Source organism: Bos taurus, chromosome 4 (genome assembly GCF_002263795.3).
Source record: "Bos taurus isolate L1 Dominette 01449 registration number 42190680 breed Hereford chromosome 4, ARS-UCD2.0, whole genome shotgun sequence".
Lineage (NCBI taxonomy): Eukaryota > Metazoa > Chordata > Mammalia > Artiodactyla > Bovidae > Bos > Bos taurus.
Window position 1 is genome coordinate 114508689 of NC_037331.1, and position 25719 is coordinate 114534407.

General features: G+C 44.3%; 1 protein-coding gene across 1 annotated transcript in view; it reads left to right on the plus strand.

Annotated features, from left to right (window-relative positions):
* The window catches only part of GALNTL5 (polypeptide N-acetylgalactosaminyltransferase like 5), a 56189-nt gene extending 30936 nt beyond the window's left edge, over nucleotides 1–25253 (plus strand). The window contains 4 exon segments of the mRNA NM_001076441.2: nucleotides 7577–7826; nucleotides 10485–10602; nucleotides 21807–21956; nucleotides 24963–25253. Of these exon segments, the coding sequence (NP_001069909.2) occupies nucleotides 7577–7826; nucleotides 10485–10602; nucleotides 21807–21956; nucleotides 24963–25118 (674 nt within the window). The 3' untranslated portion in view covers nucleotides 25119–25253.
* Nucleotides 25254–25719: the final 466 nt, after the last annotated feature.

Sequence of the window (25719 nt, forward strand, 5' to 3'; positions counted from 1 at the left end):
ACTTTCTCTGAGAAACAGCATCTTCTCGGGAGAGTCAGGGTTACATCAGGCAAGGAGGTCTGCAGGAGATTTTAGTGTAGGGAAATTTAATTTTTTTAAGGATTTTAGTTTTTAAAAGCGTTTTATTTCTTTTTGGCTGTGCTGGGTTCTCATTGCTGTGCGTGGGTTTTTCTCTAGTCACGGCGAGCAGGGGCTGTTCTTTAGTTGTGAGGTGTGGGCTTCTCATTTCAGTGGCTTCTCTTCTCGTGGGGCACAGGCTCTAGGGTGTCGGGACGTGCGGGCTCATAGTTGCAGCCCAGGGGCTTAGTTGTCTTGCTGAATCTCACGGTGCACACTGTCCGCTGAAGCCAGGGTAGGCAAGGTGCGAGCAAGGAAGCTGGAAGGAAACTCAAGGAGCCGTAGCAACTGCAGACACATTTATTCTCTCCCGATTGGCACAGCAGCTGCAGCAGCAGACACGCTGTGTTCTCTCATGGTTGCCCCAGCAAACACAGCCTTAATGCAGCCTCAGAGGCCTTTCAGGTGGAGCTTACAGAGCAGAAATGGCCCGTGGCCAAGCAGGTACATCATGAGGCACATGCACAGTGCTACAAGTGATGTCAGCTATTACGAAACCACGCATTTACAAAATGTGGGGAGAGCCAGAGGCATGGGGCGAGAAAGCCTGACCACCTCCATCTTGGCTAATTTCCTCTTTCCCTCAAGTTGCCCAGTGATATGTGGAATCTTCCAGGACCAGGGATGAACCCACATCCCCTGCACTGAGAGGCAGGTTCTTTCTGGACCACTAAGGAAGTCCAAGAATTTACTTTAAATAAGGGAACTGTGGAAAGAGTAAAAGGTAGTCCACAGCAGAACAGGAAGTTTGGGGGAATAAATGCAAGGCAATCAGGGGGTGAGAATAGAGTATCTTCCACTGAATTGGCCTGGATGGTCATCAAGTGGCCAAGAGGGCAGAGATGAGGTGTAGATTTCAACTGCCACCCTAAAGGCAGCAGGTTAGCAAAATTGAACACGCCATTGAGAACTTGTGGTGCTACATGGCTGTCACACAGAACAAGAGACGATTCGTTGTCTCATGTGGGAGACAGAGTAATGCCCTTCCCCAAGGAAGTCGTCCTAATTCCCAGAACCTGTTAATATGTTTACTTATGTGGCACCGAGGGCAGCGTCTGACTTTCCACCACAAAAATCCAAGGGAGGTGATGGTTGACAGAACAAAAAGCACTGAGTTTTGAAACAGAGCTTTCATTTCCAATTTGGTATGTGCCAATTACCGGTTACAGGATCTTGGGCAAGTCACTTCTCAGAACCCCAGCTTCCTAATCCATGGTATGAGAACAAAAATATATAACTAATGTGGTTGTTGCAATGATTGAATGAAGTCATTATGAGCACTCTTTTTTAAGCATTAAGTATTAAACAAATGCTTATTAGCAGGTGATTACGTGAGTGCATGCTAAGTCGCTTTAGTCACGTCCCACTCTTTGTGACCCCGTGGACTGTAGCCCGCCAGGCTCCCCTCTCTGTGAAATTCTCCAGGCAAGAATACTGGGGTGGGTTGCCATGCCCTCCGCCAGGGGATCTTCCCAACCCACGGATCGAACCTTCATCTCTTACATCTCCTGCATTGGCAGGCGGGTTCTTTATCACTTAGCGCCACCTGGGAAGCCCAGACAGTGAGTAGTACAAATAAATAAGAAATTAGGGCTGGTGCAATGGGACGACCCAGAGGGATGGTATGGGGAGGGAGGAGGGAGGAGGGTTCAGGATGGGGAACACATGTATACCTGTGGTGGATTCATTTCGATATATGGCAAAACCAATACAATATTGTAAAGTTAAGAAATAAAATTAAATTTAAAAAATAGATATTTAATTATATGCTTCAAAATGATAAAATATGTAAAATAAAAGTAGGAGAAATACAGGGAAAACTAATGAAAATACAGACCATTCATGGTGAGAAGTCTCTCAGATTTTAGAACTCACAATCCTTATCTTCTAGTTAAAGAAACTAATGTCCCCAAAAGACTAGAGATCTGCTCCAGGTCACACAATTCAGGACGCAAACCCTCAAATTCTGATTTCCATGGCAGTGAATGGTCATGGAAATAGCAAACAAACAAAAATGAGAAATTCAAATAGCAGAGTCACTTGAATTTTTTCACAAAATCCAAATGTTTAACAGATTTATGATGTGCATGAAGTAGAAAAGCTTGGGTATTTTATAAAAGTTGATCATACACTTAAGCACAAAGAGATTCTCTGTAAACTCCCCCATAACTAGATTTTGCACACCACATTATCAAACATCAATCCCAAAACAAAAAAATTAAGAGAGATAGCAATAACATAATACAATAAATTGAAATAAAATATTATTGTACAATAATTTTATTAATAAAAATTAAAATATTTAATACCTTAAAAATAATTGCTTTAGAGACCAAATCGAGAATGTTTAAAATAGATATAATGAGCTATGATTAAATAGTGAAGGACAGGGAAGCCTGGCATGCTGCAGTCCACAGGGTCACAAAGAGTCAGTCATGACTTAGCAAATGAACAACAAACTAATGTTTAAATGTAAAAATGTTGACACTAAAGAAAAGCAGAAAATAAAATGAAGCAAGGGGAGAAAGAGACTGAAAATATTGAGAGAGATTGATACAGCATTTGTTTGCAAAACACAATCCCTAGAGAAGTTGTGTAAATAGGTTATGCTGGGAAAGATTGAGGGCATGAGGAGTAGGGGGCAACAGAGGATGAGATGGTTGGATGGCATCATCAACTCAATGGACGTGAACTGAGCAAACTCGGGGAGTTGGGGAAGGACAGGCAAGCCTGGTGTGCTGCAGTCCACGGGGTCCCAAAGCGTCGGCACACCTGAGCGACTGGACAAACTGAGCAAACTCAGGGAGTTGGGGAAGGACAGGCAAGCCTGGTGTGCTGCAGTCCACGGGGTCCCAAAGCGTCGGCACACCTGAGCGACTGGACAACAATGACAAAGGTTGCTACAGGAGAGCAGAAAGGAAGCTTCCACTCAGGCAAGATGATAAATATTTCTCCTGACTTTTAACCTCAGCAGGCAATTCAGTTTTGAACATTCCCCAGATATATATTTTAAGGAGGAAGGATGGGAAAGACCCTTTATCAGGTCCGTTGAACTAGTGTCCTTCAGTGTTTGGTTTTTTTAATGTGTTTATTTTTGGCTGTGTTGGGTCTTTGTTGCTGCACATGGGCTTTTTTCTAGTTGTGGTCAGCGGGGGCTACGCTCCAGTTGCAGTGTGCGGGCTTCTCACTGCTGTGGCTTCTCTTGTTGCGAGCACAGGCTCCGGGCGAGGAGGCTTCAGAAGTTGCAGCACGTGAGTGCGGGAGTTTTCGGCTTCAGTCATTTCATCCCAGACCAGAGATCGAACCTGTGTCTCCTACATTGGATTCTTTGCCACTGAGCCGCTGGGGAAGTTCCGGCCCTTCAGTGATTTTAGATCCTAAGGAGAAGTTAGCTTAATCTGGGCATATGGCATTTAGCAGAGTCACTGTGTTGTACAAGCACCACCCCCTCTAGTTCGAAAATATTTTCATCACCCCAAGAGAAAAGCGCACACCCATAAACTGGGAAATTTTCTTATTTCCACTTCTCCCAGCCCCTGGCAACCACCAGTCTTCATCTGTCTCTGGATTTACTTATTCTGGATATTTCATAGAGATGAAATCAGACCTGTTACGTCTGGCTCTTCACCAGCATAATGCTTTTGAGATTCAGGTACATGTACCAGCACTTCGTGTTTTATGGCTGGATGATATTCCATTGTGTGTGTACATGCAGTTTGTTTCTCCACTCATCTGTTGGTGGACATTTGGGCTATTTCCATCTTTGGGATAATATAAGGAGTACTGCTATAGATACGCATATACACGGGTACGTTTGAATTCTTTTAAATTTTTAAATTTTTGTTGTTCTCAAAGCATGTGGGATCTCAGTTCCTCAACCAAGAGTCAAATCTGTGCCCCTTGCATTGGAAGCGTGGAGTCTTAACCATTGGACTGCCAGGGAAGTCCCCTGAATTCTTCTTAAAATGTGCCAATGAGTGGAATTTCTGGGCCATGTGGTAACTCTGTCTAACTTTTTGAGGAGCTACCCAACTATTTCCCACAGCAGGTGGGCCATTTTGGCTTCCCAGGTGGCATTAGTGGTAGCGAGCCCACCTGCCGATACCAGAGACGTACGAGGTGCAGGTTTGATCCCTGGGTCAGGAAGATCCCCTGGAGGGGGGCCTGGTGACCCACTCCAGTATTCTTGCCTGGAGAATCCCATGAACAGAGGAGCCTGGTGGGCTATGGTCCGTAGGGTCGCAGAGAGTTGGACACGACTGAAGTGACTTAGCACACACCCAACAGCAATGTATGAGAGTTCCGATTTTCCCATATCCTCTCAACAGTTAGTATTTTCTCTTTTTTGCTTTAACTCTGATAGATGTGAAGTGGTATGAAGTGGTACCTCACTGTTTTAACTTGCGTTTCCTTAAAGATGAATGATGTCGAGCATCTTTTCATGTGCTTGTTGGCTATTTGTATATCTTCTTTGGAGAACCAGATGATATTTTTCACCTATCAAATTAGCTGACATGATTTTTAAAATTTTTGTGTGATGTAATGTCATAGAAGCTATTTTAATGAAAAATGCAAAGTGTTGATTGAAAAAAATCTATGTATGTTTAAAAATGGGGCTCCTTATAGCTCAGTTTTGATCGAGGCATGAAGACAACAGATATTATATTCCAAAGTGAGTTGTCTGATACAGCGTGCTCAGTGGCTCAGTCGTGCCCGACTCTTTGTGACCCCATGGACTGTACCCACCAGGCTCCTCTGTCCATGTGGATTCTCCAGGCAAGAATACTGGAGTGGATTGCCATGCCCTCTTCCAGGTCTGACACAGTACCATAAAGGAATTTCGAAATACATATCTGACAAGCAGTAAGGAATGTGAAGTTAAGTGGGCCTTAGAAAGCATCACTACCAACAAAGCTAGTGGAGGTGATGGAATTCCAGTTGAGCTATTTCAAATCCTGAAAGATGATGCTGTGAAAGTGCTGCACTCAATATGCCAGCAAATTTAGAAAACTCAGCAGTGGCCACAGGACTGGAAAAGGTCAGTTTTCATTCCAATCCCAAAGAAAGGCAATGCCAAAGAATGCTCAAACTACCACACAATTGCACTCATCTCACACACTAGTAAAGGAATGCTCAAAATTCTCCAAGCCAGGCTTCAGCAATATGTGAACCGTGAACTTCCTGATGTTCAAGCTGGTTTTAGAAAAGGCAGAGGAACCAGAGATCAAATTGCCAACATCCGCTGGATCATGGAAAAAGCAAGAGAGTTCCAGAAAAACATCTATTTCTGCTGTATTGACTATGCTAAAGCCTTTGACTGTGTGGATCACAATAAACTGTGGAAAATTCTGAAAGAGATAGGAATACCAGACCACCTGACCTGCCTCTTGAGAAACGTATATGCAGGTCAGGAAGCAAAAGTTAGAACTGGACATGGAACAACAGACTGATTCCAAATAGGAAAAGGAGTACGTCAAGGCTGCATATTGTCACCCTGCTTATTTAACTTCTATGCAGAGTACATCATGAGAAACGCTGGGCTGGAAGAAGCACAAGCTGGAATCAAGATTGCCGGGAGAAATATCAATAACCTCAGATATGCAGATGACACCATCCTTATGGCAGAAAGTGAAGAGGAACTAAAAAGCCTCTTGATGAAAGTGAAAGAGGAGAGTGAAAAAGTTGGCTTAAAGCTCAACGTTCAGAAAGCAAAGATCATGGCTTCTGGTCCCATCACTTCATGGCAAATAGATGGGGAAACAGTGGAAACAGTATCAGACTTTATTTTGGGGGGCTCCAAAATCACTGCAGATGGTGATTGCAGCCATGAAATTAAAAAGACGCTTACTCCTTGGAAGGAAAGTTATGACCAACCTAGATAGCATATTCAAAAGCAGAGACATTACTTTGCCAACAAAGGTCTGTCTAGTCAAGGCTATGGTTTTTCCAGTAGTCATGTATGGATGTAAGAGTTGGACTAAAAGAAAGCTGAGTGCCAAAGAATTGATGCTTTTGAACTGTGGTGTTGGAGAAGACTCTTGAGAGTCCCTTGGACTGCAAGGAGATCCAACCGGTCCATTCTAAAGGAGATCAGCCCTGGGTGTTCTTTGGAAGGAATGATGCTAAAGCTGAAACTCCAGTACTTTGGCCACCTCATGCGAAGAGCTGACTCATTGGAAAAGACTCTGATGCTGGGAGGGATTGGGGGCAGGAGGAGAAGGGGACGACAGAGGATGAGATTGCTGGATGGCATCACTGACTCGATGGACATGAGTCTGAGTGAACTCCGGGAGTTGGTGATGGACAGGGAGGCCTGGCGTGCTGCGATTCATGGGGTCACAAAGAGTGGGACACGACTGAGCAACTGAACTGAACTGAAGAGAACTCAGCTACCTTCAGTCACGTTGTCAGAATTAGGATTTTTGGATAAAGCTGCTTGCTAAAGCCTGGTGAGAGGAACTTGATATGAATTATTTCCTGTGTTGGGGGGCTCAGCACATCCTCAGACATCCGTACAGCAAAACTCGAAACATCCTGGGGGAAGAGAAATGAACTGATGTTGGCTTCTCACCAGGGAATCAAAAGGGCGGAAGAAGGGCTGCGGAACCAAGGACATCTGCATCTGTGTTAGTCTCTCTTCTGATGGCAGGGTTTGCACAGGCAATGTGTTTGGGTGAGAGAGCAAACAGATCAGGGGTTCCGAACCCCTGGGCCAGGGACAGGTAGCGGTCCATAGCCTGTTAGGAGCAGGGCTGCATGGCAGGAGGTGGGCAAGTGAGCGAAGCTTCCTCTGCATTGCAACTGCACCCCATCGCTGGGCTTCTCCTGTCAGATCAGTGGCCGCATTGGATTCTAACAGAAGCACGAACTGTTAACTGTGCATGCGAGGCATCCAGGTTGTATGTTCCTTATGAGAATCGTCCTGAAACCATCCTCACCCCACCCTTGGTCTATGGGAACATTGTCTTCCCCAAATCCACAAAACTGATCCCTGGTTCCAAAAAAGGTTAGGGATTGCAGTTCTAACCCACAGTCACCAGCTCCTTCTGAATACCTATGGCACACACTGTCCTGCATATTTGATACAGTATCAAATATATGTTTCTTGCCTCCTCTCAGGGAAACGGAAAGCACCTTAGTAGCCAAACCTCCCTGGTGGCTCAGACGGTAAAGTGTCTGCCTACAGTACGGGAGACCCGGGTTCAATCCCTGGGTTGGGAAGATCCCCTGGAGAGGGAAATGGCAACCCACTCCAGTATTCTTGCCTGGGAAATCCCATGGACAGAGGAACCTGGTGGGCTACAGTTCATGGGGTCGCAAAGAGTCGGACACAACTGAGCAACCTCACTGTTACTTTCATAGTAAGTGTTGGATAAATACTTGTTCCACTGAAGCTTGATCTGTGTTGTCGGGTGTTTCCTGCACATGGGCTAACACGCGCCTGTTTTTGCCTCCCCAGGGGACGTTCTAGTGTTTCTGGATAGCCACTGTGAGGTGAATAAAGTCTGGCTGGAGCCCTTGCTGAATGCCATTGCCAAGGACCCCAAAATGGTGGTGTGTCCTCTGATAGACGTCATTGATTACATGACCCTGGAATACCAGCCTTCTCCTATAGTGAGGGGAGCTTTCAACTGGCGTCTGGAATTTAAATGGGATCATGTTCTGTCTTATGAGATAGAGGGACCAGAAGGACCCACTACACCTATCCGGTGAGAATTCTGCTGGTAATGGAAAAATAGCACAGAGGTACTGGGAGCAGGGGGAAGCCTGCAGAGATTATTACTTTGATTTCTCAAGCTTAATGAAGAGAAATATTTCATTGTTTATCTTGTTTCTAAAAGTCTGTGATAATAGAATGTGGTAGGTTTTGTTTCTTTAATTGAAAGGAGGTGATGGAATTCCAGTTGAGCTATTTCAAATCCTAAAAGGTGATGCTGTGAAAGTGCTGCACTCAATATGCCAGCAAATTTAGAAAACTCAGCAGTGGCCACAGGACTGGAAAAGGTCAGTTTTCATTCCAATCCCAAAGAAAGGCAATGCCAAAGAATGCTCAAACTACCACACAATTGCACTCATCTCACACGCTAGTAAAGTAATGCTCAAAATTCTCCAAGCCAGGCTTCAGCAATACGTGAACCGTGAACATTCGGATGTTCAAGCTGGTTTTAGAAAAGGCAGAGGAACCAGAGATCAAATTGCCAACATCCCCTGGATCATGGAAAAAGCAAAAGAGTTCCGGAAAAACATCTATTTCTGCTGTATTGACTATGCTAAAGCCTTTGACTGTGTGGATCAAAATAAACGGTGGAAAATTCTGAAAGAGATGGGAATACCAGACCACCTGACCTGCCTCTTGAGAAACGTATATGCAGGTCAGGAAGCAACAGTTAGAACTGGACATGGAACAACAGACTGATTCCAAATAGGAAAAGGAGTATGTCAAGGCTGCATATTGTCACCCTGCTTATTTAACTTCTATGCAGAGTACATAATGAGAAACACTGGGCTGGAAGAAGCATAAGCTGGAATCAAGATTACTGGGAGAAATATCAATAACCTCAGATATGCAGAAGACACCATCCTTATGGCAGAAAGTGAAGAGGAACTCAAAAGCCTCTTGATGAAAGTGAAAGAGGAGAGTGAAAAAGTTGGCTTAAAGCTCAACGTTCAGAAAGCAAAGATCATGGCCTCTGTTCCCATCACTTCATGGCAAATAGATGGGGAAACAGTGGAAACAATGGCTGATTTTATTTTTCTGGGCTCCAAAATCACTGTGGTTGTTGATTGCAGCCATGAAATTAAAAGACGCTTGCTCCTTGGGAGGAAAGTTATGACCAACCTAGACAGCATATTGGAGAAGGCAATGGCACCCCACTCCAGTACTCTTGCCTGGAAAATCCCATGGGTGGAGGAGCCTGGTAGGCTGCAGTCCATGGGGTTGCTGGGAGTTGGACACGACTGAGCGACTTCACTTTCACTTTTCACTTTCATGCATTGGAGAAGGAAATGGCAACCCACTCCAGTGTTCTTGCCTGGAGAATCCCAGGGACAGGGGAGCCTGGTGGGCTGCCATCTATGGGGTCGCACAGAGTCATACACGACTGAAGCGACTTAGCAGCGGCAGCAGATAGCATATTAAAAACCAGAGACTTTACTTTGCCAACAGAGGTCCATCTAGTCAAGGCTATGATTTTTCCAGTAGTCATGTATGGATGTGAGAGTTAGACTATAAAGAAGGCTGAGCGCAGAAGAATTGATGCTTTTGAACTGTGGTGTTGGAGAAGACTCTTGAGAGTCCCTTGGACAGCAAGGAGGTCCAACCAGTCCATCCTAAAGGGGATCAGTCCTGGGTGTTCATTGGAGGGACTGATGTTGAAGCTGAAACTCCAATACATTGGCCACCTGATGTGGAGAGCTGACTCATTGGAAAAGACCCTGATGCTGGGAAAGATTGAGGGCAGGAGGAGAAGGGGATGACAGAGGATGAGATGGTTGGATGGCATCATAGACTTGATGGACATGGGTTTGGGTGGACTGTGGGAGTTGGTGATGGACAAGGAGGCCTAGCATGCTGCGGTTCATGAAGTCACACGGAGTTGGACATGACAGCAACTGAACTGAACTGAACTGAGCATCTCATCCCAGTGCAGAATACCACATGTTTCGCATCCCTTGGATTTCAGCTGTCCAACTTTAAAATGTAGACATGATTCTCAGGAATGAGTTGCATGTTGATCAACGATCAGAATACTAGCACTGTGGATAGCCCAGAAAAAGTCAATGTCTGCCAAATTCATATGTAAAATATTTATCCAAGGGCTTCTGTCTATAATTTTATAGGTTGAGGAGAAGGTCATTTTCCTTGGATATTAGTCTTGGAAAATAATTTCTAAATGTGAGAATGACCTCATTGTTAGGGCTTCTAGCTACATTTATGAGGCTGTTTCTCAAGAGACTTTCTCCAGATCACTTCCCACATTTTCTAATAACTTTGATTGCAGGCTCACTTCTCCTTTAATGTTATCCTCTTTGTTTCACAAACTATATAAGTCAATTTCCGAACACCATATAGCCTGGCAGTCCTTCATCTTTGCCTCTATTTTAATTTAGCTAGAGTTGTGTGATCTTCTATGAGTTACGTAACCTCTCTGAACCTTATTTCTGTCTCTGTAAGTCTGGGGAATAACATCACGGGCTGTCATTAGAATGAAATGAGTACATATTTCAATGTATTGGAAGATAATTTTGAAGCTAACATGGGTGTTTCCTAGTTTTTAACTGTTATCACTATATTCAATATAACTTTGGCCAGAATCCATAACGCCTGCACATAGGGAATTAATCTAATATCTGTGTGTCCTTTGTAGGTCACCTGCAATGGCTGGAGGAATTTTTGCTATAAATAGGCATTATTTTAATGAAATTGGACAGTACGACAAGGGCATGAATCTGTGGGGAGGAGAAAACTTGGAACTTTCACTAAGGGTAATTCCAACCTTATGTTTCAATATTTACCTTTATACATAGAAAGTAAAATCTGACTTTAAGTCACATAATATGCCGTGGCAGCTATGCCGTTTCCCTACATGAGCATCAGGTGCTATTCAGGTGTCACATCAAGTCATTGATTTATGGGATTCCTTACAGAAATGGGCTTCCCTAGTGGCTCAGCTGGTAAAGAATCCGCCTGCAATGCAGGAGACCTGGGTTCGATCCCTGAGCTGGGAAGATCCCCTGGAGAAGGGAATGGCTACCCACTCCAGTATTCTGGCCTGGAGAATCCCTTGGATTGTATAGTCCATGGGGTCTAAAAGAGTCAGACACAACTGAGAGAATTTCACTTACAGAAATGGAAAGCCTTTCATAAAATATCGGGTTTTCTTACCTATGTTTTTACTAACATCAGACATGTTAAATTAATATGATATTTTTCATCTCTTTATGGAATCTCTTGGTAGTTGTAGCATGGTAGAAAAAAACACAGGATTAGGAGGGAGAGGACTTGGGTGTCACTAAATATGTGGGCTGAGTCAGGCCTCTGTTTCTCTATCTGTAAAATTAAGAGGACTTGATAGAAGATGTCTAAGTTGTCTCCTGACTCTTAAATCTTGACATACCTGCTACAGCATGGATGAAACTTGAAGACATTTTGCTAAGTGGAAGAAGCCAGATGCACATGGGGTGACTGAGTGAAAGTCGCTCAGTCGTGTCCGACTCTTTGTGACCCCAGGGGCTATACGGTCCGTGGAATTCTCCAGGTCCATGGAGTGGGTAATCTTTCCCTCTTCCAGGGGATCTTCCCAATCCAGGGATTGAACCCAGGTCTCCTACATTGTAGGTGTATTCTTTACCAGCTGAGTTCTCAGGGAAGCCCCAGATGCAAATGACCATGTATTTATGAGTCCATTCATATGAAATGTCCAGACTAAGCACATCCACAGGAACAGAATGTGAGTTAGCGGTTGCCAGGGGTGGGGGGAGGAGAGTGACTGCTGACGGGGACCAGGTTTCTATTTGGGGTGGTGAAATGTCCCGGAACTCGATGGTGGCGAGGATTGTGCAACCTTGTGAAAATACTGAAGATCACTGAGTTATATATTTTAGAAGGGTGAATTTCTGGTGGTGTACAAATTATACCAATAGAAATAATAGATTTAACTTAAAAAAAAAATTCTATGATATAAGAACACTAGACATCAGGGTGAGTCCCAGCCCTAACCCTCACTTGCTGTAAGACACTTAGAAGTGTCTTAGAAGCAGGTCATTCACTTTTCCAGTTCTAGATTTTCTCATCTGTTAAACTGTTATTTAGTTGCTAAGTCACATCCAACTCTTTGCAATCCCATGGACTGTAGCCCACAAGGCTCCTCTGTCCATGGAATTTCCCAGGCAAGAATACTAGAATGGGTTACCATTTTCTTCTCCAGGGGATCTTCCCAACCCAGGAACTGAACCCGTGTCTCCTGCATCGGCAGACAGATTCTTTACCACTGAGCCACCAGGGAAGCCCACACCTGTTAAATAGGAATAAATAAAAATTCCATTCTCAGAACTGTATAACAATTTAATGTGGGGATTCCCTGGTGGTCCAGTGGTTAGGACTCTGTGCTTTCCCTTCCAAAGGACTGGGTTCAATCCCTGCTCAGGGAACTAAGATCCTGCAAGGTGCATGGCATGACCAAAAAAAAAAAAAGATTTAATGAAATAATTGGGGTGGAGAATAAGGTACAAAGTAGATATGCCTGGAGAGTCTGAAGAAGACACTAAGGTATGACAATTCAAACGTTTATCATTCATTTTTTGCATTTGACTGAATTCTAATAGATTTTTATAATGATCACTTTGAACTGTGCCTAAAAATGTGGGCTGTCAGCTCATCATCATTGCCCTTCACATTTTTTCCCTCACTTTTCTCTGCTTTGTGTCTTTTCTAACAGAGACAGTCAGATGTAGAGAAAACTGCTTCCTTTATGAGAAAATTCCTATCCTCTCTGAGCTTTAGCTTCCTTAGAAGTGTGTGTGTGTTAGTTGCTCAGTCATGTCCAATTCTTGTGACCCCCATGGACTGTAGCCCTCCAGGCTCCTTTGTCCATGGGATTCTCCAGGCAAGAATACTGGAGCGGGTTCCCATTTCCTTCTCCAGGGGATCTTCCCAACACAGGATCAAACCAAGTCTCCTGCATCTTTTGCATTGCAGGCGAATTCTTTACCTGCCGAGCCATTGGGGGAAAGCCCTTAAGACAGTTATAGGAGCTGATACATAAGTGATGGCCATGTTGTTCTTACTTTAATTTTGTCAACCACCCTTTATATTCTCTGAGATCACTTGCAGAGATAATACTTTGAATTGTGTTTCTCTCAGCATGTACTTAGATGTTTATCAGATCTGCTTTTTGTGTTTTTCCAATTTTTTTTTCTGCTTTAGATTTTTATCTCCCTCTTCTTTTTTGGCTGGCTACTTTCTATATTTTTTAAAATTAAAGCCCGCACATCTTTTCTAATGCTTCAGATACCTTATTTTGACTATAGGGATATTTAGAGCAATGTATTCTTCCTCTAAGCCCCTATTTAGCAGTATCTTGTAAATTTATTTTCATTGCTTTTTTTCCTACTCATTTGTTCCACTCTCATCCAGGCATTATTTCTGTGACCCTCAATGCCTTTGGTACTTTTTATTCCTTGGTTGATTATTACTCATTTTATTACCTTGGGCTCTGAGAATGAAGCATATGAAAAATCCCCCCTTTTCAGGACCTAGTAACTTAATAAGCACATCCCTGTGTCTTGGAATTGAATCGATTTTGTGAATGATGCATCTTTGAAAACTGAGTATATTCCTTGCCTTGGCTTTACCTTCCCTCCAGACAGCAAATAACAGCTAACTTATTACCCAAGTTCACTCAAGATTTTTGCTTCAATATTGTCAGCAACTTCATTCCTAATGGTGCTTTCATCTGTTTCAAGTATGCTTGGGTCTCACTTTTCATAAACAAACATGTAAATCAATAAATAGCTAGGCACTCTCTTGACACTGGTGGCCCCCTCTGCCCAAGTAACCCGATTTTTCCTAAGGAAGGATTAGATACATCTGCATCCACTTCATTTCTCACTCATTGCAGTGAAGCACTGTCCGGAGGCCCTCAGCATCTTCCCTCTGACGTCATTTCCAGGGCTGTCACCAGTTCCATTTCCGTGTCCACAGTGGACGGCTTTTGGTCTTCCGTGTGCTTGGGGCTACTGTAGTATTTGATGCAGTATGTGTGTGCTCAGCCGTGTCTGACCCTTTGCGACTCCATGGACTGTCGCCCACCAGCCTCCTTTTGTCCATGGAATTTTTCAGGCAAGTATACTGGAGTGCAGCCATGAAATTAAAAGACGCTTACTCCTTGGAAGGAAAGTTATGACCAACCTAGATAGCATATTCAAAAGCAGAGACATTACTTTGCCAACAAAGGTCCATCTAGTCAAGGCTATGGTTTTTCCAGTGGTCATGTATGGATGTGAGAGTTGGACTGTGAAGAAAGCTGAGTGCCGAAGAATTGATGCTTTTGAACTGTGGTGTTGGAAAAGACTCTGGAGAGTCCCTTAGACTGCAAGCAGATCCAACCAGTCCATTCTGAGGGAGATCGGCCCTGGGATTTCTTTGGAGGGAATGATGCTAAAGCTGAAACTCCAGTACTTTGGCCACCTCGTGCGAAGAGTTGACTCACTGGAAAAGACTCTGATGCTGGGAGGGATTGGGGGCAGGAGGAGAAGGGGACGACAGAGGATGAGATTGCTGGATGGCATCACTGACTCGATGGACGTGAGTCTGAGTGAACTCCGGGAGTTGGTGATGGACAGGGAGGCCTGGCGTGCTGCGATTTATGGGGTCGCGAAGAGTCGGAGACGACTGAGCGACTGAACTGAACTGAACTGATACTGGAGTGGGTTACCATTTTCCTCCTCCAGGAGATCTTCCTGACCCAGCGACTGAACCTGCATTTCTTGTGTCTCCTGCATTGGCGTGTGTGCTAAGTCAATTTCAGTCGTGTCCAACTCTTTGCGACCCCATGGACTGTAGCCTGCCAGGCTCTTCTGTCCATGAGATTCTCCAGGCAAGAATACTGGAGTGGGTTGCCATGGCCTCCTTCAGGGGATCCTCCCAACCCAGAGATTGAACCTGCGTCTCTTATGTCTCCTGCATTGGCGGGCAGGCTCTTTACCACCAGCGCCACCCGGGAAGCCCCTGCAATGGCAGACAGATTACCTCTAGTGACCAGTCTTTTTCAGAAGTGTTCTTGGATTTTTAGAGCAAAATCCAAGAAAAAGGCATTGAGCTGTGTTCAACGCAAAATCCCCTTGCGTTGCTCCACTGTGCTCGATCTCCTTCCCAGGAATTTATTCTTCTGTGTATCTCTCAAACATGGCTGTTCCCAAGACTTTTCTTGACAACACTTGCTCCTCACCCCACGTGCTCTTCAGGGCTCAGGGCTCATATGGAGCCATTTTTTGCACCTGTGAGGCCGCACCTATTGTTAAACTAGTGCAATGTTTCCCTGTCTGCTAGGAAAGAACCTCTCCACTGAGCCAGCCAAATGCACTGAGCCAGCCACCTGCAGCCCACCACGCCAGCCTTCTCCGCATCTCAGGCTTCCCCCTCATGACCCAGAAACAAAAGGGATCCAAAGGGGTCAAAAGGCAAGCCAGGGACACCAGGATCTGTAGCAGCATGTCTCTTCTCCTTGGCCAGTGTCTGTGCCATCCCCTGGTTGATCCTTTTCTTAATGAACCTGCATCAGCTTCCCGTGGCTGTAACTGACACCTCTGTGGTGCTAAAACCCACGTCCCACTTTAGCTTCGGACTAAATGAAAGAGAGTCATCTCAGTTTCCGGACTCTCCTGAGAGTTCAAGTGAAGTTCAAGGTTCAACACACCCATCATCTAAGGAGTAGCTCTTGCATCAGGCCGTGCCACATACCCAGGCTGTGCTGGGTATTCAGAAGACGCAATCCCCTTTCATTCATTCACTCACTCACTCATTCAACAATATTTACTGAGAAACAGTTATGTGCCAAGCACGGTGCTGGGTGCTAAAGTACAGCAGCCCTTAATGCGGAAGTGGTTTCGAACAGCATAAAGCTTCCATTTTCTTTGGGATAGAGTGAGATGATTCGTTATTTGGTTGTATTTCTGATCACTGCGGTGAAGGAGAAATACAGAGTACTGTGAGTTCATATAGAAGGGGAACCTGGCCTTGTCTTGGGGGAGGGGTGTGTCTTCAGTGACTTCCCTGCAGAAGTGGCATGTAAGGTGAGATGTGAAGATACAAATGTATATCGTTTTCCAGTTGTTATCATGTGTGACATGCACCACTCTGAAATATTACAGATACTAGCTCACTTCATCCTGACAATAAATCTGGGAGGTGGGTACCCACACTGTCTCCTGTTTAATGGATAAACCGAGGCACAGAGAGATAGTATAACTTGGCAAATTCACAGAACTCACAAGCAGTGTGCTCCAAACCTGTCCCTTCCTGACTTGTATGATCTATTCAACTTCAGGTCTTGAGGCCCGCCCCCTCAGCCCCCCAGCTCCTGTTTACCCAGTTTCTAAGTCACTTCTCGCTAATGAATGAATGTGAAGTCACTCAGTCGTGTCCAACTCTTTGCGACCCCATGGACTGTAGCCTACCAGGTGCCTCTGTCCATGGGATTTTCCAGGCAAGAGTACTGGAGTGGATTGCCATTTCCTTCTCCAGGGGATCTTCCCAACTCAGGGATTAAACCCAGGTCTCCCGCATTGCAGGCAGACGTTTTGCCATCTGAGCCAGAGAAGCCCAGGCTTCTCAATAAGGCTGGCCATATACTGGATGCCTCCGATGCCCTGACCTTGCTTTAGTTGCCCCAAGCTCAGTGCTACCATTGCTTGTGGGAAGTGATGATTCGCTGGTGCCCTCAGAGCTACAGCTTCAATTCTAACCTTGGAATAAGTCTCAGAATCAGGCTCCAGATCGGTACCTCTGGTTCCCTGAGAGAGCAGACAGCCTGTGCCCTGCCCCAGCGCTCTAGCCCACTGAACCCCAAAGGGTCAGGACACTGCTTCAGGGCCCAGGGTCCTGCTGTACACCTGGAGAACCACCCACCTCACCTCCAGACTGGGCTCTTAGACCTGGACACCAGCTCAGATTCGGCCACAGTTGCTGCAGCCCGGGGAGGTTGTAGTTTGAGAGCAAGCCACAAGCGTTGGGTTTGTGCTAGAGAAGGGCTGAAGCAGGTTCTCCAGGATCTATACCATGAGGATTAGGCAAGCTGCTCAGCACCCAGGTCCCACTCAGATCAGTTACTTTTCTTGGCCCATCTGCTCAGAATTTCCACCCTGTAGGGGTTTCCCCAAGTCCCTCTCTGCTCGCTCCACCTGCTGCTCCATAACCTTATCCAGATCACATTGGCATGACTAACGAATGCAAGTGATACCAATTCTTGCCCCTTCCCAGTTCCTTCTCCTGAGTCATAAGCTTCTGTGACCAGTTGCCTACACATTACCATCATAAGAATGTCCCATAGGTATGCTGACCAGCTAGGTGGGTGCTGAGAGAAAGGGATGTCAAGGACAGCCCAGTTACCAGCCAGCTAATGCTATGATGATGCTTGTTACAGACCAGCTCAAAACCAGGCAATTCAGAACAAGAAGCATCTACTTTCTTCTTTGAGATGTCTGTGGGTCGGCCAGCATGGCTCTGCCTGGGCATTTACACCGGTGGGGCTCGTCTCTGAGTCTGCTCAGCTTTGCTGGTCATTCTACTGGCAACTCTGGGCATGTTCTTATGTTGACAGTAGGAAGGCAAAAGTCAAGGGAAACCACACAGCCTGTCTAAAGTCTCCAGGGGCACTGTGTCTGCTCACGTTCCACGGGCCAAAGCATGTCAAATGGACAAGCCCAAAGTCAGTGTGTCAGAGCAATATACTCTGCCCCTTGGTGAGGGGTGGAGAGTGAGACAAGGTTTGCAGAACAGTATTTTCATCAATCACACCAAGTTTCTGGAATGAGCACAGCTAAGGGGATAAGAGGTCCCATTTACTTCCTTAGTGTATCAGTTTTTGCTGTGTACCAAACTGTCCCCAAAATACAGTGGTTTGAAACAATAAACAATTGTTGCTCCGCAAAATTTGTTGTGTTGCTAAAGTGGTTCTTTCGGTCACAGCCAGGAGGGTTGATTTTACTGGTGCTGCTTACACATCTGTGTTCATCTAGAGGGTCAGCTGGTGCTGGCTAGCATGGGATGGCCTCATTTACATGTCTGGACATTGGCCAGTGTCCAGTGTTGGGGCAGTGGAGATGACCAGACTGTTTGTCCCTCGTGGTTAGGCAGGCTAGAGAGGTTCATTCACTGTGAAGTGGTCACAAGGTTCCCAAGAGCAGCAGATCCCAAAGTGCTGCACACAGTTTTCAAGCATCACCTTTGTTAATGTCCTGTTGGCCAAAGCAAGTCACAAGGCCAAGGCCAGTTTCAAGAGATGGAGAAATAAACCTCATTTCTTGATGATTGGAGTAGAGAGTTACATAGCAGTTAGATGGGCAGGTAGGAATGAAAAGCGTGTGTGGCCATGCTTACAATCTACCACACTTCACTACAGCAGAGACACTCTCATTTTACAAAACACAAACCCTAAGCACTTTACAAGTGTCAGATTATCTGATGTTCATAACAAGCCCGGGAGGCAGGTATTTTTTTTTTTTTTATTTACTTATTTGGCTGTGTTGGATCTTAGTTGCTGCATGCAGGGCCTCTGTTGCTTTCCCTGGAATCTCTCTTTTCAGTGCCCGATCTTTCTGGGTGCCTAGACGCTCTAGTTTTGTCCCGCGGGCTCTCTGGTTGTGGCAGGCGGGCTCTGAAGTGCGCAGGCTCAGTAGTAAGGCCGGTTCTGTTGTTTTCCTCGTTTTACAGATGAGGAAACTGAGACACAAATGGATTGAGTAACTTCAGTAACTTGCCCCAAGTCACACGGCTCATGGGGGATTTGAACCACACAGAGTGGCCTCAGAGTTTGGACTCTGAAGTGTTAAACTATACTAACTCTATTTTTATGGACTTTTTTATTGTTAATCTATCTGTTTGGCTGCACTGGGTCTTAATTGCAGCACGTGGGATCTTTAGCTGTGGCTTGTGAACTCTGAGTTGTGGCATGTGGGGTCTAGTTCCTGGACCAGGGATTGAACTCAGACACCCTGCTTTGGGAGCGTGGAGTCTTAGCCACTGGACCACCAGAGAAGTCCCACTATTCTAACTCTTGATGGGATATTCTCCCTCCTCACCATCCTCTTCCTCCTTCAATAATAATGGTAATACTGGGAGCTGGACAGACTACTTCTAGCAGTATATCCGAGAAAGAAAGCTGACCATCTCCTACATGGACAGTGAGCAGAACTACAGGCATTTCCAGATGGATCGTGTCCCTTTGACAATGAATCAAGAGGAAAAGAGCAACTGCATGGGTCCTATGAAAATGGGGCTAAATTGCAATTGCATCCTTAATTTGATTTTTTGAGAAAGTCTTTTAATATTATGTTTGACTTTCACTCCCCCTTGATCGCTTTGGTTACTTGGCTTTTGTTTTCTATTCTATGCTCATAGCCAGATTTCTTTTTTGGTAAGAAACATTTCACACATGTAAGACTGTACCAACAATAATAAATACTTCTGTATCCATCCTAATTATTAAATGGATATTACTGATTTTCCAAATTTCCTTAAGATCTCTTGAAAAAGAGATTAAAACATTGCAGGTGACTGGTATCAGTTAGCTTTTGCTGCATAACAGCACCCCCAAGCAGTAGCTTAAATGATCAACTATTTAGCTCTCAACTGCAGGTGAAAAAGAGATTCAGAGAGGATATGTCTGATCAACAGCATGTAGCAAAGATGATAAAAGAACCTAAATCTTTGGACTTCTGGTCTAAGGGATTTTCTACTGTGTCATTCATTTTATTCCATTATTTTTTAAAAATTTTATTTATTTGGTTGCATTGAGTCTCAGTTGTGGCATGTAGGATCCTCTCTGTGATGAGCAGACTCAGTAGTTTTGGTGTGGGTGTGTGGGCTTAATTGCCCCATGGCATGTGGGATCTTAATTCCCTGACCAGGGATTGAACATGTGTCATCCCCCAACTGCAAGCTGGATTCTCAACCACTGGCCCATCAGGGAAATCGCTTTGTGATTCACTTAAGAGTCTCATGCTCTACCAACTGAGTGAGTCAGGTGAAGACACTGGGGCGTGCATTCTGGAGAAGGCAGTCAATGTGCATTTTTGTAGACATTTTATGGGGATCAGTTCAGTTCAGTCGCTCAGTCATGTCCAACTCTTTGCGACCCCATGAACCGCAGCACACCAGGCCTCCCTGTCCATCACCAACTCTCAGAGTTCACCCAAACCCATGTCCGTTGAGTTGGTGATGCCATCCAACCATTTCATCCTCTGTCATCCCCTTCTCTTCCTGCCTTCAATCTTTCGCAGCATCAGGGTCTTTTCCAATGAGTCAACTCTTCGCATGAGGTGGCCAAAGTATTGGAGTTTCAGAAGCTTCAACATCAGTCCTTCCAATGAACACCCAGGACTGATCTCCTTTAGGATGGACTGGTTGGATATTTCTGGATATTTCTAAAGAACCCTAGAAGTTTGTTGTACCAGTCATTAGGTCTCATGTCAGAAGTTCTGCTTTTTCCTTTTCTTTAACATGATCCTTTCTGACTATCTGATATTTTCACCAAAACACTTTAGAGTATTGTTTTCAGTGAGTCTTATTTTAAATGATTAGGTGGATTTCCTAAGAAAACATCTCTAAAACTTGGATGGATGACCTTGATTAATTAGAACAGTGGTTCTCACACGTTAGAATGCATCAGAATCACCTTAACGACTGACTAAAGTACAGAAATACTGGGCCCCCAGACCCAGCATTTATGGGTCAGTAGGTCTGGGTAGGCCCAGGGATTTACAGTTGTGAGTCCCCTACTGATGCTGATGCTGGTGATCTCGGAACCATGTAAGAGTCACTGAATTAAACAGAAGAGTTGTGCAAGTATACTCTATGTAAGGTTTATATTACAAGCACATTCTTTGTGGTATTATCTATAATAATCAAAAAATTTAAAACTACCAACATTCTAATATTCTTGTATTATTCCAAGTAATACAAGACTTTAAAAATAACTTTGCAAAACATTACATTAAAAAAGCAAGTTGTCTTACTGTTGTGTATCTATGTATATACACATACACACTTGGATTATGAGGCGGTTTCCCTGGTGGCTCAGTGGTAAAGAATTCCCCTTACCAATACAGAAGACATGAGTTCAATCCCTGGGTCGGGAAGATCCCCTAGAGAAGGAAATGGCAACCCACTCCAGTATTCTTGCCTCGTAAGTCCCATGAACAGACGAGCCTGGTGGGCTACAGTTTATGGAGTGTCAAATGAGTTGGACACAACTTAGCAACTAAACAACAATTTAAATTAGTATTGACTGATAAAGTCTTTAAAAAGTGACTTTTTACCTATTTGCTTTTTTACACTTGTTTTTCCTATGGTCATATTTTTTTGTGTAGTAAAAAAATGTTATTAAAAATAAGCATTATAAAGTGCTTTAAGTACAAAAAAAGAGGAATAACCGAAGTCACCCATGATCAATGTTTCTTTTGTTACCTACTAACAGCCAACCCAATCCACTATTCTTGCCTGGAGAATCCCATGGACAGAGGAGCCTGGTAGGCTGCAGTCCATTGGGTTGCAAAGAGTTGGACATGACTGAGCGACTGAACCTAACAGCCAGCAGTACTTAATAGTCTCAGAAAATGTTACTTTCCACGTATTGTTTGAGAATATTCTAAGACAAAGTATCTTGTCAGTCTGCGTATGAACAGCATCAGAGCAAGGCAGGGCCACTTAGTATTCAGAGCCATGACTCTGGGGCCAGATTTGAGTTTGAAATTTGTGCTCTGCCACTATATTACTGGGCAAACTTCTTGACTAATGTATGCATTAGTTTCTTCATTTGTAAAATGGGGATGATCACAGTATAAGGTTGCTGTGAGGATTAAATGAAATAAGACAATGATGGCTGTTGTTGTTTCTATTTTAATTCAGCAGTTGCCTGTTAGCAAACAGACACTAATCATTAATGTGTTTTCTGTTTTCCTTATGTCTATAGATCTGGATGTGTGGAGGCCAGCTCTATGTAATCCCCTGCTCTCGAGTTGGACACATCAATAGGCAACACATGACAAACCGCTTTGAAATTATGGAAGTCGTGGAATATAACAATCTCAGACTGGTACACACTTGGCTAGATGAATACAAGGTGAAAGATACATCCCTGGTTTGGGAAGATGAGTCAGAGAACAGAGAGGGACTAGCTCTGAAGAAGCCTTCTACTGCCTTCCAGATACCAAATTTTGTGCTTTTCCTTAAATTAGGGTCCAGGAGGTGCTAGTGGTAAAGAACCCGCCTGCCAATGCAGGTAGACAGAAGAGACATGGGTTCCATCTCCAGGTCGGGAAGATCCCCTGGAGGAGGGCATGGCCACCCACTCCAGTATGCTTGCCTGGAGAATCCCACGGACAGAGGAGCCTGGGGGGCGACGGTCCATAGGATTGCAAAGAGTTAGACACAACTGAAGCAACTCAGCACAGATGTGCCCTTTCAGTTCCTCACACGCTCATTTTCAGACCCTATTCTTGATTAGTTCCTTCTAACCCACTACACTTGCACCTTACTCATTGTTTTAATCTCTAGGGAAACTCAGGTTTCTCAGAAGTAAATCGACCAACACACGAAGTCTTTTTTTCTTCCCCAGGTTTATTTTCCACTTCCAAGATTGCCCCTCTGCAGCAGACGCCTCTCTGTCCCCATTCCCATGCATACGTTTTTAGATTCTCTTCCTCGACTTGCTACCAAGTCCCAAGCGATGCGGCTGAAGCACCACACACGAGGGTCTTTGCTACCTCTTTTCCTTCCTGGTCAAAGGTTTTTATGTTAAAGCCAGGCCCCTTCATGCGTGCTTCTCCCCATGCTTTCAGCCTCTTGCCAGGACCTTTAGAATGTGCATATAGAGAGCATATAGATGCAGCTTCATTTCAATTTGAAAGTTCAAGCTGATGTGGACAGTAGCAACAAGACCTCATTGCAGATACATGGGTAGAAATATGGAAGACTCTGTCTGTGATAGTATATGTCCTGGCCTTGAACTAATATTTCTTTATTATTTTAAATTATAAAAGTAATAATACTTCACATTCTTTAGTAAGCAGGGAAATATGAATTAAAACCTCAATGAGATATTTTTTACATAGCCACCCAGAGGGGCGAAACACTTTTGAAGCCTGACAGGATCATGTGTGGGCAAGCATAGGCAGTCTCAGACACCGTGGGTGGGAGTGTTAATCGTTACAAACTCGTTTTGGGCAACAGTTTGGCACTATTGAGTAAAATAATAAAAGACAATGAATATCCCATGATCTAGCAAGTCCATCCTATGTAGACACTACAGAATGGGTGCTTCTGTGCACCAGAACAGATGAACAGGAATGTTTATAAACAGCATTGATTGGGTCAGCCAGAACTGAATACAACCCAAATGCTTATTGGGACGGGAATGGAATCGGGTAAATATGATGTTTAATCGATATACTTCTAGGCAGCCATGAAAATTAACCAACTTCAGATACATACACAGCAGTATAGGTAAATCTTCAAGATGGTGAACCAAAGAAGCCAAACACAATAGCGTACATACTGTATTTTTCCATTTCTATAAAGTTAAAAACATAATATCAGACCATATCATTTGAAAGAAAAGCAAAGAAATGAACACATAATCAGGATAGCACTTCACACTTATGAGGAAGCATTATGAGCATGAAGGAAAAGGCAAGTGGCTTCTGAGGTACCGGTTTTGTTCATTTCTTGACCTAGCCAAGTTTATTCAGGTTGATTTTTTTGATAATTCATTAAGGTGCACATGTATATTTTATGTGCTTCTTTGGTATGCTTATTGTATTTCCTGATATTCAAAAATTATTTTTAAAAAGGTGAAGCATCTGCATTTTTAAAAGTCTTACAGTATTGAAAAGTATGAAGTGAAAAGCTTCTGAAGCCCATAGTTCTACCCCTCGGAAGTCGTCACTAACTTACTCTCTAGTTTCTGTTATGTGCATGTACACAGGAGTGTATATCCTTTTCTTTTACATGACTAGATTTGAGCATCAGTATTTTGTTTTAGAATTTCCCATTTATTTATATAATTTAAAAACATACTTTCAAAGTCTTAAAATCAGAACATATAAACATGTCATTCTTTTAAACATCTCCTTTGAATAGATTTCCTAAAATTGATCCCATTAATAAATAGCCCCCATAGATAACATTCTGGTCATCTCAGCTTTTTGTTATTCCTTAACTCTGCTGAGGAGAAGGCAATGGCACCCCACTCCAGTACTCTGGCCTGGAAAATCCCATGGGTGGAGGAGCCTGGTAGGCTGCAGTCCATGGGGTTGCTGGGAGTTGCACACGACTGAGCGACTTCACTTTCACTTTTCACTTTCATGCATTGGAGAAGGAAATGGCAACCCACTCCAGTGTTCTTGCCTGGAGAATCCCAGGGACGGGGGAGCCTGGTGGGCTGCCATCTCTGGGGTCGCACAGAGTTGGACACGACTGAAGCAACTTAGCAGCAGCAGCAACTCTGCTGAAATGAACATCCTTTTCCCATGTCTTTTAGCACATTTGTAGAGATATATCTTGAATAAATCTGAAAACACGGACTCATGGGCCATGAATTAGTGCCTGCTTAAATCTTGATGAATGTCCAAACTGTCCTTTGGTGTCTACATTGTCACCTACACTGTGGCAGAGGGAGAGACTGAAGCCAGGATGCCCTCCTCCAGAGTCAGGGTTCCCTTAGCCACTGCACCACCCTCTGTTTCTGGAACCATGGAAGTGTTGATGCGGACTGGGGAGTGAGGGGTTTGGGGAGATCAGCAGAAAGGGGGAACACCACCACAGGTAGCTATGATTCTGGGCTCTTGAGAAGCAGGACCTAGACTTCCTCGTCCCTCTACGCTGCTTTCATCACAGTGGTCACAGCACACCCTGTGACCAGCTGGGCTGAGGGAGTCCCAGGTCTCGTGTGTGTGTCTGCCCTCCCCACACAGAGGAAAAGGTTTATTGTTGATTGTTTTGTTTTAGTTCAAATGATGAAAATATATACTGCTCTGTTAGATGATGAAATTAGACACTGCTCTGTTAGATATCATGACTTGATGAACAAAGATTTGTTTGGTTTCATGAAATGACTCTTTCTATTTAGGGACAGTTTTTTCTACGAAGACCCGCTCTGAAGTCTGCTGCCTATGGAAACATTAGTGAGCGTGTTGAGTTAAGGAAACGATTGGGTTGCAAGTCATTTCAGTGGTATTTGGATACTATCTTCCCAGAATTGGAGGCATCTAAGGCAATCTCATGAAAGGAACACCAGTTGTTTCCATTAATAAAGGGTTAAAAAGTCCCCTAGTCCTTCAACATAGAGAAGGGACAAGTTTGGACCATTATGAAATTATGTGAAATACAATAATAAATACAACCAGAATGGTTGACACCAGAATTGCCTTTTTTCCTTCCTTTAATGATGGCTCTGGGTACTTTGTTTCTCTTCTGCCCCTAAATGTATGGGGCGGCAAGACCTTGAACATTGGAAATGCATGTTGTCAGAGTTTAGGCTATCAAAATTGATTGAGATACAGTGTATTATTTCTAATTATTTGCCAAGCCCCAGGTGATACTACTGGTAAAGAACCCACCTGCCAATGCAGGAGACTCAAGAGACGCAGGTTCTGTCCCTGGGTAGGGCAGATCGTAGGAAATGGCAACCCACTCCATTATTCTTGCCTGGAAAATTCCATGGACAGAAGAGCCTGGGGGCCTACAGTCCATGGGGCCACAAAGAGCTGGACAAGACTGAACACAGCGCATTTGCCAAGCCTACTGCACCCTGGTAGGCCATAAGGATTGCTCCACTCTTGGTCAACTCAATTCCTACCGCAGATAGGTGACCGGGGCCAGTGACC